The 15,905-nt window shown below is 40.5% G+C and overlaps 1 protein-coding gene across 2 annotated transcripts in view; it reads left to right on the top strand.

Moving 5' to 3' along the window:
- The window catches only part of LOC106092498 (protein dead ringer), a 174,940-nt gene extending 163,031 nt beyond the window's left edge, over positions 1–11,909 (top strand). The window contains exons 8-11 of one of the 2 annotated variants that reach the window (XM_059368988.1): positions 1,537–1,684; positions 1,766–2,268; positions 9,139–9,767; positions 9,864–11,909. In XM_059368988.1, the coding sequence (XP_059224971.1) occupies positions 1,537–1,684; positions 1,766–2,268; positions 9,139–9,767; positions 9,864–10,228 (1,645 nt within the window). In that variant the 3' untranslated portion in view covers positions 10,229–11,909. Of the gene's footprint in view, positions 1–1,536; positions 1,685–1,765; positions 2,269–9,135; positions 9,768–9,863 lie in introns of both variants that reach the window. The other variant, XM_059368987.1, reaches the window with a different exon arrangement.
- The last annotated feature ends 3,996 nt before the right edge of the window (positions 11,910–15,905 follow it).

The following is a 15,905-nucleotide window of genomic DNA, read 5'->3' as shown; positions in this document are numbered from 1 at the left end:
GATGAATACATTTATTATTTAAATTATATTTATGCACAAACAATAATAACATTTTTATAAGATTATTCTCCTTTTGATTCCGGGAGTTTTGTTTAAGGCAGACGTTAATTTTCCAAATTAATACATACCGTTTTCGCTCATACTCCAACGCCTCGACTATTACGGCTTGTAATAAAAAAAATATAGACATTTATGAAAACTTACCTACACGTAATATAAAAAGTATACATGCCAATAATATAAATAAGTTCAAATATTTGTTGTTTTATTATTCGTTTTAATTTTTTTTAATAAAATAAAAGTTTTGGTCTCGTCAGTCGTTGGCACTCAAATGACTTGTTCCCGTTCCATCACATGCTGTAGGTACAGTTAGATTAATTTTTTATTAATGTACAAAACAAGATTTTTTGTCAGATGATGGTTTATGCGACATGGTCTGCTAAGATGCCCTCCACATAGTAAATTGTTTTAATTTTTTATGAGGGAGAGAGAGAGAGAGAGAATGAATGAAAATGCTTTGCTTCCTTTTTTGAGGACACTGTTAGTGAATTTGTGGGCTATAAAATTTTTTATAACAGATAATACGCTAGCGTCAGCACAAATGCCATATCGGTGACAAAACTTAAATATCTTAAACAAGTCTTTGAAGACAATGTCATGATACACGTTTGGACTGCAGGTTATTTACAGGTTTAGTTCGTTAGCCTACATCGGAATACGGTTGTGTGATGGGCCCAACATTATTTTTTCAGATAGGATTGGAATCAGTCCAGGCACATTTTTTCTTTTTGCGCCATGGAATGCGGCTGAAGTTCTTCCTACATACGAGAACCGCTTGATACCTATTGAATTGCCAACGCTCGAAAGAAGACTCTTGGCCGTATTTATTGTAAAATTAGTGCGTGCTCAGAAAACAAAACAACAGAAATAGGTTTAGCTCAATTTTTTATTTTTAAGCAGCGAAACATACAATAACTCAGTTTTGCTCGATACTGTATGTATAAAAACTATCGTGGCAGGCACTCTTTTGCATAAATCCCATTTTTTGATTGAAGCCTTGAGTGATTTGTAAATAAAATGCATCATATTGCGAGTATATTGGTGAATCGTATACAGCACAAGCCCGACGAAATGCCGAAAAAACAAATAACCTCACAGCAAACACTCAGATGTGCGCACAGTCACAGAATGTGATGCTTGCGCATGCCTTGCTCGTTGCTTTTCCTTGGTGAATCGCTAGTTAGGTGTCTTCAATTGTTACCAAGGGAAGTTTCACTGTTGTTCAGGTCTCGTTCGTGGTCAGTCGTAGCGACGCTGACCATTTTGCCGCCCAGGTGGCCACAACAAGATGCTAGGCATTGGCGCTACAGGTGGTGTGTCTTAAGTCGTTTTTTGGCGCTGATAAATTTCATTGATTTAATTTGGATAACATTCATTCGCTGATTTTGAGATATCGACTATGTGGCATATTCATTTTGCACTGACCGTTTACAAACATTACCTAACTTTCTATACAATATTCTCTTGTTGTTGCAGATACATGAAGTACTTGTATCCCTATGAATGCGAAAAAAAGAATTTAAGTACACCGGCGGAACTTCAGGCTGCAATTGACGGCAATCGTAGGGAGGGGCGTCGTTCCAGCTATGGCCAATACGAGGCTATGCACAGTCAAATGCAAATGGTAAGCATTGCCAATGCTGGCGTACAGCCCAGGCCATGTGCGACAATTATTAATTCATATGAATGTATTTTGTATTTGTAGCCTCCAATGGCCCGGCCAAATTTGCCCGGAGGAATGCAACAGATGTCCCCATTAGCATTGGTCACACATGCAGCTGCTGCCAATAATCAACAAGCTCAAGCTGCACTTCAGCAGGCTCACCACAGACTGATGGCTCCCACATTTGGCCAAGTGCCAAATCTGGTGACCCAAGAGATCGAACAGCGCATGATCGAGTATTTAAAGCTGATACAGGTGAAAAAGGAACAGAATGTGATAGGCAATGGAGGTTCAGGCGCTATGGGATTGTCGCCACATCATCAGCAGCATCACCAGCAACAGCACCACCAGCAGCAGCAGCAACAACAACAACAGCAGCAGCAACAACAACAGAGACAACGATCTCCTCAAAGTCCTGAAATAAGTCCAAGAGAGGCTCTAAATGCATTGGAAATGTCCCGCGTAGCCTTGTGGCAAATGTATCACAACAATACCAGTCCACCTCCTGCTTCGGCAAATGTATTACCTGGCGCAGAAGCTCAACGGTAAGTGTAATATCTGTACATGTACAGTTGTGTTCAAAATAATCGGAGCGTGCACCTTTAAAAAAAACAATTATTTTGTATTAAAAATTATTAATCAATTCTTTAAATGTAATAACAATAAATTATTGAATTAAAGCTTCAATAATATTTTTTTTCTAAAACTAGCTGTTCAAAATAATAGAAGTATTGATACATAACCCAATAATTTGAAGCAAATGGCACAAAAGTTTAAAATTAATTTATAAAAACTTAAATTATTTCTGTAACCTGTTTTTGATGTCTTCGGCGAAGTTATCATGCATGGAGTCTCAATAAGATCCTGACATCTATTTACAAGGTCCCGGAATAGCTTGAAAAGGATTTTGTGCCTGGTATTACACAATGCCTTCCATAGCTCTTCCGCATTTGGCATTCAAATTGCAAATTGCAAATTTTGCCCATGAACATTCCATTAAAGAACAGGGGCATACTTCTCACATATAAGTCCGATTCAAGTTTAAGCTCAATGATAAGGGGCCTCCTTTTTATAGACGAGTCCGAACGGCGTGCCGCAGTGCGACACCTCTTTGGAGACAAGTTTTACATGGCATAGTACCTCACAAATGTTGCCAGAATTAGGAGGGGAAAACCACCGCTGAACATTTTTTTCTGATGGTCTCGCCAGGATTCGAACCCAGACGTTCAGCGTCATAGGCGGACATGCTAACCTCTGCACAACGGTGGCCTCGTCCTCGCATTTGGCATTCAGTTCTCTGTAACATAATTTCAATGTCCCACCATGAATCTTCAGTGGGATTGACACAGGAGACTGTGCAGATCACAGCTTAACCTGAACCCCATTAACCCGAAACCACACCTTGCCAATTTACTAGTATGTTTCCGGTCATTAGCTTGTTAGACTACAAATTTCTGAAGCATAATCCAGTCTGCTTACTTGCTTCAAAATTGTAACATATCTATGATGTCTTATATTTCATTATCGAATCTATACCATTGTGCAAAAGGCTCCAACGAATCAATACGCTTGCCACACCGTGTTTGACTGTCTTTTCCTTGTTAATTGTGATTTATATTAGGTATTTGGATGGTCGGCAGACATCAGTCTAGACCCTGTTCCACCAAATACAATAATACAACTATGCATTTGTCGGTCCACCAGTTTTCAATCGGCATATCGATGTGTCCTTTAGCGAACTTAAAGCCTGCAACTGTATACTTCTTGGTCAGCAATGGAACCATTCTTGGACTTTTTGCGAATAAGTTATTTTGCGAATAGTGGGTCAATTTCACTTGGATTAAATACCCCTTGAATCTTTTTTGAAGACGCAGTAGGGTTCCCTTTAATATATCACAAAATCTACGGTCATCAATAGTTGATGTTTTGCGTAGGAGTGAGCAATGAGCAGTGTTGCCGTTTTGGGCTTTTTCTACCAAATTTGGTAGGATTCACTTTAAATTTTAAGATTTTTGTCGAAATTGTAAATACCATAGGATAGGGGGCATACTCATTGAGTAATTTTTTTTGCTACACATGGAAATATCCATTTCCAACCGTACAAGATATATACCAATATTCCTCGAGTTTGGGCCAAATCGGTCTATATTTGAATATGGCTGCCATTAAGACCGATATTCTTGATCGTCGTAAAATTCTAAAACGATTTAACAATGTCTGTTTGTCTGTTCGTCCGTCAAGAATTGAGATATTGGGCTGGAATCTGGTACAGAAACATTATTTTTTTCCATACGCAGATTAGGTTCGAGATTGGGCCAAATCGGACTATATTTGGATATAGCTGCCATAAAGGCCAATCTGCCGATTAAGGGTCTTAAGTTCATAACAACCGCATTTATCATCCGATTTCACTGTAAAGGCTGGTACTACGTTCGCTTTTCGCAATATTTTTCGTTGATTACTTCTTTTAGATAATAGATTTTAAGAAAAAAAAAACTCGCTAATTTCATTCAGTAGGACATTCCCTCATTACTTATGGTAAAATTTTTTATAATGTAATGAGTTGTAATAGGACCCCAGATATTCGGATCGTATATGGTCAGATTACAATTGGTAGTAATTGGAAGTAATTTGGTAGGTTTATTTGAAAAATTTTGGTCGGAATTTTTTTTTTTAGTGGCAACGCTGATGATAGTCATAGAGAGGCCTTGGCAATTGTTTGTTGAAAGCATCCTACTATTTCTGAAATTTATTTGTATGTTTTTCATAGTATTCTGATGACTTTTCATAGTTTTGGGCTAATTATCGCCTTTCTTTGCAACAGTGTCCCACTATTGCAGAAATTATTGTTTAAAATTTATTTTAAACTAATGCAACAGTTTTATTACCAGTTTTCTATATTCATTTTTCATTTATTTAATTTAATTTTATAACAAATCATTCATACTCCTACTCCTATTTGTGAGCAAGGCGATTCAAACACCAAACGAGAGAACGGCATCAAATATATAACATTTATAATTAGCTTATATTTGTAATTTTACTTCTTACAAACCTTTCTAAATACTCTTAGAATATCTCTTAATTTGGATGTGGATATACCGCCTTGACATGTCACTGTCTGATCAGAAAACATGCTGACAGACTGAAGGTTGCCAGTAACGACTTTTGCCAAAGCTACGAGGTTGTCACTGCATCTCCAAACTTTGTTGAAAGGCATTTCTAGGCTTCTTGATACTGTCGCGGGTGGCTGCTCCTGATCCTCCGTCCTTAGTAATTTTGCTGAAAAGATAGTAAAAGTTGTCAACATCTTGAATGACATGGCCGTTTATGGCGAGCGGTGTCAGATTTTTTGTTCCTATCCTCATGAATTTGGTCTTAGTTATTTTTATTTTCAAGCCTACTTTGGCCTCGTTTTTATTCAAGCATTAAATTTTTGCCTTTATGTGCTCCAAGCAATGCACAAAGAGGCATACATATATCATCCGCGTAGTCGATGTCTCCAGGGAAGTCGTTTATACCCCAGCGAATTCCAAGTGTGCCTCAGCATTTGTTGCTTCTAAGACGGAATGTAGTGAAATTAAAAAAAGATCGTCGGCGATTTGATGCACCTCTACGTCACTCCTTTATTGATCCCGAAAGGAGGGTTCTCTTCACCATTTCTATACTCCAACATTCCTAATATATTTGATAACTATATCTAAGGCTATGTCTACATTAACTCGTGTTGTTTATGTCCTTTTGAAAAACATCTCAGGCGTTCACACTAGTTGAGATCTTTTGGAAATTGTGCTTTTTCACACTACAACATAAATGTGTAGATACACTATTCTTAGGATTTACTTTTTCTTGCTTTATCTGTAAAATTTTGTCGATTTTATAATTGTTTTTTTTTTTTTTTTTGGAAAAAATTATTTTTTAGTTTTTTGACTCGTTTTTGTTGTAAACGAGTCGTTGCGCGTTGTTGTGAGAAAATCGGTTGATTATTGCGCTTACCAGGGCTGCAGAAGTAAATCGGACGATTCTCGGGCGATACGTACACATATATGAGAGCTTTATCTATTTTTGAGTCAATTTCTAGGAAATGCACTAATCATTTGAAAAACTCATCATCGTGCCAAATTTTGTGAGTATCGGTTAATAAAAGACGATATTTGGGTGGTTTTATTTACCAATTTAGCGGATTCGCTAGCTTAAGGTGGAGCTGGTGCGTGCTGCGCGCTTGCATGGTTGTAAACTAAAGTTAGATTAGTTAAGTTTGTATTGTGTGAGTTACACAACAAACGCACGCACGCCTCTAACGGAATAAGCTAACCAATTCTTAACTTTGAACGCGTTCCAGATGTAACTCAACCCAAAGGACGCATGTGGTCGCATTTCTACCACATGCTTAAGTACTCATAAGTGCTGTGCGTGGTATGTAACTCCACTTTTATGGACAAATAAAACGCTCTTCCCACCCAATGCTTTGTATTTTAACGATGATCAACACGAGCACTCATACGAAGAAATCAAATACGTATCAACAATACAAAAAAAATCAGTAATAGGAATTCATATTTGTTATTTTTTAAAATTCATTGCAATTTTTTGCACTCAAGAACGGTTAATATTTTGCGTTCTTTCTCTTTTAGTATTGTCATTCCGATTGAGTAAATAACACCATAGGTTTTCAATTTTTCATGCTTACCAATAATAATAATAGACGGAGATAAGCCAAGCCGCTTAGTAAGTGAGAAAATTCATAGGAAATAGGCGAGAAAATCGGCTTAGTGAAAGTCGGATGAAAATATATATGCGAGCTATATCTAAATCTAGTGGACAGCTATGGAGAAAAAGTGCAACATTACATGCTGTCTTGGCAACAGTACATGTTGTCTTGGCATAGGCGGAGCGATCAGGACCACGCCCACTAGGGCAAAAATGCAAATTTTGCCCATGAACATTCCACTAAGGAACAGGGGCAAACTTCTCACATATCAATGAGTGCAGTCCGATTCAAGTTTAACCGAGTCCGAGCAGCCGCAGTGCGACACCTCTTTGGAGAGAAGTTTTACATGGCATAATACCTCACAAATGTTGCCGGCATTAGGAGGGGAAAACCACCGCTGACAATTTTTTTTTCTGATGGTCTCGCCAAGATTCGAACCCAGGCATTCGGCGTCATAGGCGGACATGCTACAAGCTACGGTGGCCCTCACTAGAGCACTGGAGACTATTCTAGATATCCAACCCATTGACATACAGATTAAGTGTGAGACAGCCACTGCGGCGATGAGAGAATGGATTGAGGATGGGTGCAGCTCATACCATCGCGCTAAATTCGAGGTGACGAAGAGGAAGGAAGGGAAGAGGTTTCTGATCAGATACCTGAGACGACACTTGAGGTCGAGTGCGAGGCAATGCCGCCAGCGGTACAGTCTTGGACTGACGGAACCCTAGCATTGCCATGTGAAAGATCATTTTACACGGATGGATCAAAGCTAGAGGACAGAGTGGCCCTGGGGGTCTATATTGAGAACACAAGGACTGAAATCTGTTTTAGACTGCCTGACCATAATACGTTCTGCAGGCGGAGATCCGGGCGATCACGGAATGCGTGAGGTGATGTGGTGCTAACACGAGGACGTCGAGTGTGAACATCTTTACGAACAGTAAAATGGCCATAAGGGAGTAAAATCACGAACAATCTTAACGCCTTCTCTGATAATGGCACAATCCTCATCGTTTGGGTGCCGGGCCATAACGGAGTAAATTGGAATGAAAGGGCAGACGATTTGGCGGGTAAGGCCAGAGGACTACCTCAATCAACTTGGTTAACCTGAAGCCGTTCGGGTCGACGCAGTCCGAGTTAAGGGCGTGGGCGGCGAATGTGCATGTAACACTGTGGAACAGTCGGTAGGATGGCGAAAATCCTTTGGGGGCATCCAGATTGTGCGAGGACGAGACTATTACTGAAAGGAAGTTAGTAGGAGGTCAGTATAGCTATTTGTATTATAACGGGACGAGCTCACTTATGCAAAATCGGTGCGGCAAGTGATAGTATGTGTAGGGCATGTGGGGAAGATGATGAAACGTTGGAGCATTTCCTATGGAAATTCCTAACTTAGATTTTCTTTTTCGACGTCACTTTTTTAGTTTATAGAGCGCACAACAAGCTGATTACTGGCTTAGGTGTATGTCCATAGTGGCATGGGCAGATTTATATCCGCACCCTGTTTTCAACCTAACCTAACCTAACCATATATAAATCTGAACCGATTTCATCCAAAATTGGCACATATAGTAACAATAGTAAAAAAATACTTTAACAAAGGCTTTTAAAGTGGCGATAATACACTTTGTTCACTTTGAGGTGATCAAGTTCGCCAAGAATAGCCGTTTATGATATTTCGCAAAATTTAACGCAATCATCCGATTACGTTTAAATTCCATTTGGTGGTTTGTATACACTGTAATGAGCTATCAATTAAACAAATATCGTGTAGCTAATATTTCTAGTTAACCGATATACCATTATGAAAATGGTAGCTAACATGAAGTGTTCTAAATTGAAAGTCAGGATTTTCAAAAATCTTATCTTGGTTGAAATATTGGGTTGCCCAAAAAGTAATTGCTGATTTTTCATATAGTCGGCGTTGACAAATTTTTTCACAGCTTGTGACTCTGTAATTGCATTCTTTCTTGTGTCAGTTATCAGCTGTTACTTTTAGCTTGCTTTAGAAAAAAAGTGTAAAAAAAGTATATTTGACTAAAGTTCATTCTAAGTTTTTTTAAAAATGCATTTACTTTCTTATAAAAATTCCGCAATTACTTTTTGGGCAACCCATATTAAGCCAAAGAGAGTGTGGGGCGATTCCTACCAGTGTAGTGCGCAAACTCATCCCACCAATAAGTGCTGTCTGATTAAAATTTTAAAATAATGAACTTAGACTTCCCTTTGTAGTCGAGACGGAACAGAAATCGGCTGACTGAGAAGTTTTATATGGCTGAAGGCCCAACATAATTTCCCTAGCATTAAAAAGGGGATGTTCACTAGGCGTTCCACATCATATTAGTTAAAAGGGGCAGAATTTTTTTAAAAACTTCAAACATTTGCAATGAGACTTTTTTGTGTAAAGTACGAAATACAGTTCGCTGTAGAGGTTAAGTGCAAAAATCATATCGTACAAAGGGAAGTTATGGCAAAAGTATCAAAAATACATCCCTGTTCGCATCCCTTTAACGTATTGTAGACTTTGAATTTTATTTGAAGGGGAAATTTAGCTACTATTGCTTCGTCAATTTAAGGTCGTTACATACAATTACTTGTGAAAGGGCATAAAGATTGTCATATGGTAGAATGCACACTTCCTCATTTAGCCGAGACACCCACCTTTAAATGCCGTTATTAACTAAACTCTTTTTTCTAGTAGCGAAGCTCTCAACTTGTCGGATTCACCGCCAGGGGTCACCTCAATAAAACGCGAACGAGAGCGCGCTCCCAGTCCTGATGCGAATGAGCGTGACGATGAGTTTCAACACCAACCACCGCCACCAAAACGTGCCGGTTTTCCGGCCAGCTTCTACCTACCACCTGGCATGGCCGCTGCGGCGGCTGCTGTAAACTTCCACTATAAAAACAGCAACAATGAGCCACACGACTCCGATGCAGAGGCGGACGAAGAGCACGATGACGATGGTGACCACAACACCACTGCAGACACTTCTCATGACGATACTCTTGAACGGCAACAGTTGAACGGCATAACGGCTCGACCTCCCCGCCACCACGGCAGCAGCAGTAGCGTTCACAATGACAAGTCGGACGATTCTGCAATTGAAAATTCGCCTTCAACGTCGGCGGCGTCCGCAGGTAATGGACACATTTCGCCGGTGTCCACTAAGAAAATCCACTTATCCAAACAGCATATGCAAAATCAAACCACCGAATCCAGTGGGGGATGCGCTGAGGGAGGTAACTGTGTAACAACTAACTCTTCACTTGGTCCTTTGGATGCCTTGAATTTGTTGTCGGGCATGCAATTCCGAATCACACGTAATGGTAAGTTTAAATGCTTCATACACTTCAAATGTACATGTACCAACACCTATGCACATGTATTTACAACGTTTTAACATTATGCTTGCTTCACAACAGGTACCAACGAGAACGGAGAACAGCAACTGGTGGTTAACCTTGAATTAAATGGTGTCAAATACTCCGGGCTATTGATTGCGAATACAGCGAACTCAGCACGGGAGACCACAGCCACCAACACATCCGTAACAATGGATAACCATTGCGGCATCAACAATGTTGACACTGACAATACCACCTCCACCACCAACCATCGCACCACCGCACAATGTATTGAGGTGGCGCCCACAGACACAACGCTGCCCGATGCACATGAAATGACGGTGCGTGAGCCAGAAGCACTGCAAAAGACAAAGCACACAAATTCTACTCTGTCAAACGGCCCCAATGCAAACACCCTCAAGGATGCGCTAATAACATCATAGGTCACACATCCCCCTCCCATCACAGCCTACGCTGCTACACAGTCGACTTGATTGAAGGCATACAGCACACATTGAATGTCATTGATGTCCTTTCGTCGTAGTCTTAGAAAAAGCCCACCTTTAAATAGAACAAATATAATAATAAGCAGGTGCCTATCCAAGTAGCTGCTGACAGCTGACAACCGATACTCGACGCAAGATTACACTCCTAGAGTGCAAAAAAATTCAACACAGTTGACGGAAACAGCAACCCTTTATTGTGGCATCTCCAAATACAGGCCATACTCACTCAACTGTAACAGTCCTGGGGTATAAGGCAACGATAAATACTAGCACAACACATGCCAAAGGAGCTTTTCTATGTTGAGTAAACACGCAAACCGCAACAGCTAAAATGAAAATCTCAGCCTCTAAATGTTACACTAACAGCCAGCTAACTGCCCGGATGGAGATGCCGAGGGCGTGGACGTGGACATATGGACAGCAATAACATGACATGATTTTAATTAAACAACAAGTGTGAGTGAAATAGCCCCGCCAGCCCGGAAACAACAATCCAGGGAGTCTGTTAAGTTTTATTTTAGAGTGTGAACTATCGAATGAGTGCCCCCTGACCACCAAGCTCGACAAAGAAATTTTGTAAATATTTGTTCTATTTACTTCAAAGAATTGTATTTAAGTCCGGCAAAGACCATAAAATGTTTTCTTCTTTTCCAAAATCGGGCGTTAGCTTTTGCGGAACCAAGTCCTGCCTGCTCACCGAAGTACTACCAGCATGAACAACAAAACTCAACCTTTCCCACACGCATTTGCCGCTTCGACCTATGCTATAATTAGTTTTAAGTTTATGTTAAATTTTAAATTAAATGTGTATTTATAGATAACCATTGAAACGTATGTATTAAGCAGCCCGACCGCTGAACTAAGCCAATGTCTTCGTAGTAAAACGGACGGACGGATACATACAGCCGTTAAATGTATCCTTCGCATATAGAGTGTTCTGGCGCCAACGCCACCCACCATACTACCTTCACTTCACGAGGTTAGCGCGTGTGTGTATGTAGCGGAAAACACATGAGCTTGAGAAGCTTCATATATCAATTTGTAACCTTTTAAGTACACCATAATTTTGAAAAAAAAGAAAAAAATTTGTTATGCGGTGCAAATTGAGAAGCAATAAAGAGTGGCAGTTGTTTTATTACTCCTCTGCTTCACATTCATTCTTTTAGTCCGAAAGGTTGCACTGCAACTCTTTTGAAATGCGTTTGCTGATCCATTATTGTTTCCTTTGGCTTTGAATTAAAATCGAAATGCTTAGTTACAACAACAAAAGACACTGATGTAGATGTAATTAATTTAAATGTAACAACAATAATTATATTTAGGATAACTCTCATTATTACTTACTATTATCAATATACTCCCGAACCTACTATTATCAATTGATTCCCATATGAATTTAGCTTGAATTTACACGCTCGTTCGATAGAACGAACGAATGAAGGATAGTTGATTAAGTCTCATTTTATGTGTACTCATATAAGCAGTTATCCTAACTAGCCCTCCTACTGTTCTGTGTAAATATTATCATACAGTCGTAGTTACAAAGAGCCTATTTAAAATAAAGTAGTCATAGATGAAAACAGTAATAAACTTTATTTAATATATAAAACCAAAACTAGATGGACTTTTGTCCTTTGTTGCATTGATTGATTGGCGCTCCTCACTTTCTTGGGATTACAATCCACCCATATCGTGGGTCTAATGCTATCTTGTTTCATAGACCATTTTTGACTTTTTTGAACTAGTATAGCTTTCAAGGATTTATGGTATTTACTTCAGAGTTTCAAGAAATTTTGACATATCTCCAATAGTTTTTAGGATATTGAGATGTTATTTTGCTCCATATCCGTGATTTTTGTTCCATATTCAAAATTTCTGCACATGAAACAAAATTAAAGATGTAGTGTTTATTGACATATGTCTTAAATCTCTGGATGTCATAGTGGGTGGGAAACAACAGTAGCGGTTGAGGCGAAATAAGAATTCTCTCTATTATGCATTGTGCGGTCCGCTGGCCAATCATTTACAAACGGGTATGAGTTCCTGGAATGTCTAGTATCCCTGACAATCATCCTTACATCGGGAATAAGAAGACAAATATCAGACGAACACACACCATGAAAGTACCGATAGAATAGCGCCAAACAACCCACATTGCGATGATGTTCAAGGGGGCCTATAGAGTTGGATATCTTACTGGATATCCAATCAACGCCATCGATCTCCTCTGTACATGACCCAGGGATGATTTTGAACCTCCAGCCCATACCCGTGAGTTGTACTCCTTTTTCGGCCTTATGAAAGTGGTATAGATGTTAAGAAGATCATACGGAGTGAAGTAATTCTTTCACCGCTTAAGGAAGCCTAAACATTTGTACAACACTTTGTATTTTCATGCCCAGAATATCAAAGGCCACTGATTGCTCAACATCTATACCGTTAAAAGACAAAGATGATCGCAATGGGTCAGCGAATCGTTTGTGTGACAACAAACACCACTGAGTCTTCCGTGCATTAAAATCTACTCGATTCATTCGGCCCCACTCAGAAATGGTCAGCAAATCTTGGTTGAGTATATCATCCATAACCCGCCCCTTATCCTCAATCTGTCGAAGACTCGGCCTATGGTCGAATGAGTACTAATGACAGAGATTAATGTCATCCGCAAATGAGTAGATCGGATCCGATGTCTGACGCAACAGATCGTTGATGATCATAAGAAAAAGAGAAGGAGAAAGAACAGAGCCCTGGGGTACACCTGCGGTCAATTTATGCTCATTGGATGAGAACCCATCTATAGCAACTCGTATAGTGCGATCTCTGAGAAAGCTCGAAATAAATCGAACGAAGCCATTACCAACAGCAAATGCGACAAGCTTTGATAGTGGTGCACCGTGTCAGACCCTATGAAATGCCTTGGAGATATCCAGAGCCACAATCTTACTCTCACCAAACTGGTGGATTCGGGCATGGTTGATATGATGATATGCCATTCGGCCATGGTTCGGGCCACACGGGAGTGGTTGAGTAATGACAGAAGGCGCTTAAACTTCTAAATTCTTAATTTGAGACTTACCATACGGGTTTGAAATCAATATATGTATATAAATATATGTCCTTTATTTACAATCGGAGTATATTACAATAAATAAAATCGCACCTCGATTCTCCGAGAACCTCCATTATCCGGAGTAGACAAGATATTTTTGAATTTTTGTCGTTGCTTCGCTTATCCGTAATTACATCCATTATCCGGGAGTTTAAGCACACTTTGCCATTTTATTTGAATAGCAAAATGAAAATCAATCGAAGATGGGAAGTGTCTCTATTCGTGACTACTAAAATTTAAAAGCCTTGGAAAACGCAAAAGGGCTAGAAGTGGACTTAGGTTAGGTTGAAAAGAGGGTGCAGATATTAATCCGCCCCATGCCACTATGGACAAACACCTAAGCCAGTAATCGGCTTGTTGTGCGCTCTAAAAACTATAAAGTAACCTCTAAAAAGAACATTTTAAGTTAGGAATTCCGTGCTACTTACAAAATCCTTAATTGTTTTCAAAACAACTCCGCTAAGTTGATTCATGTCTGCTCCAACGTCTCATCATCTTCCCCGCTTGCTCTACACATGCTATCACTTGCCGCACCGATTTTACATAAGTGAGCTCGTAATCCTATGTGTTCCGTTATGATACCAATAGCTATACTGACCTCCTTCTTGCTTCCTTTCAGTAATAGCCTCGTCTTTTCACAATCTGGATCACCCCATCGGATTTTCGCCATCCTACCGACCGTTTCGCTGTTCACAATGTTGCATGCGCATTCGTCGCCCACTCCCTTATCTCAGACTGCGTCGACCCGAAAGGCTTCGGGTTAACCAAGTTTATTGATGGCAGTCCTCTGGCCTTCACCGCCAAATCGTCTGCACTTTCATTTGCCCTTACTCCGTTATGGCCCGGCACCCAAACGATGCTGATACCATCCTCCGAGAAGGCGTTAGTCTTCTTACACTGCAAAACTGTTCGTGTCCTTACCGTCCTGATTGTTATTGCCCTTATGGCAATTTTACTGTCGGTAAAGATGTTCACACTCCATGTACTTGCGTTAGCACCACACCACTTGACGCATTCCGTGATCACCCGGATCTCCGCCTGGAGGATCTTATTATGGTCAGGCAGTCTAAAACAGATCTTATTCCTTGGGTTCTCAATGTAGACCCCAGGCCCACTCTGGCCTCTAACTTTGATCCAACCTTTCGGCCCTTCTGCATAGCCCGTTCGGATCCTTACCCCTTAGAAGTATTATAACATCGTCTGTGTAGCAGACGGGTTCAAATCCCTCCTCATTCAGCATCCTTAATAAGTCATTTATGGTGGTCACCCATAGGAGTGGCGATAAAACCGCCGGGGTGTACGTTTTGGTATCGAAGGATTATTTTTCATGCACAACCTCGTGCAGGCAAGGGTTTGGTTTTGAGTATAAACACCACCCTTGCCTCCTACCAGGCTTTTGGAGTATATGCAAGTCCTATGCACGCTGGAAAAATCTTGGCTTGACGAGGCGCCAGATAGTCTGCCTCTTTCTGTAGTAACGCCGGAAATATTCCATCAGGTCCGGGTGACTTAAATGGTTTAAAGCTCCTCAAGGATTCCTTCACCATAAAATAAACCTTCGATCAACATTATTATTCCAAGATTCCGGTGTCACCGTGAGTCCCGTCGTATCCTGTGGAAATGGGTTTTCATCAAAAGCCTCCACATGTCCCCCGTTCTCTCTGCTCTCACTCCCATGTCGTCTACTAAAGTTTCAGTTTGGACATGAGTTTCTAGAGAAATTTTTTATCGTGGCGGCGTCATTAACGCTATTGACCTGTTCCCAGAAAACCTTCCAGGAGGCACTTTTGACGCTCTGGTAATCTTATTGTATTCCATGTCGTGTCGTGTGTAATACACATCCCAATAAAAATCCGCTTTTTCACGACGTGCTCTGTTAAAAATTTCGAGAGGAGAGTCTCAGTGAGGAGTCAGGTGGCACTGGCTTTTAATTAAATTCTGAGTGTCAATGATACTCGAGATAACAAGGCGAGTTATTGGCGCCTTTAAATAACCAATGGCCAACATCAGCGTCTGTTCCCAGGTTAGGGGCGGCTGGCGACGAGCGTCGGATCTTGGAGCAAGCAGTTCGCCTCAACGACTATGAGAAACAAAGTAATAATAAAAACGGACCCCCCAACGTTGACGACCCACGCAAACGAAAAAAGGACCATGATTCGCGGATCTGCAGCGTGTTAGATGTACGATCGATCCGTGGAGCAAATGTAGATTCGGATCATTACCTCGTTGCAGCAAAGGTTCGCACCCGTTTGAACATGGCGAGGAAAGTACGATCTGACACTGCACAGAAACTGGACATTGAAAAGCTGCAAACACAACAAATGGCAGCGGCATACTTCACTCGACTGACCCAACTGCTTGATGAAAGCACTCCTTGTTCCGTTATATAACGGTGCAGTGGCAAACTATTGCCCAATCCATGGAAAATGCCGCGAAATCTGTACTTGGGTACCGGAAGCCTCCTCCAAGAAACCCATGGTACGACCAAGAGTGTCGAGATGCTAC

Source organism: Stomoxys calcitrans, chromosome 5 (genome assembly GCF_963082655.1).
Source record: "Stomoxys calcitrans chromosome 5, idStoCalc2.1, whole genome shotgun sequence".
Classification (NCBI taxonomy): Eukaryota; Metazoa; Arthropoda; class Insecta; order Diptera; family Muscidae; genus Stomoxys; species Stomoxys calcitrans.
This window is presented reverse-complemented; position numbering and strand designations above follow the sequence as displayed.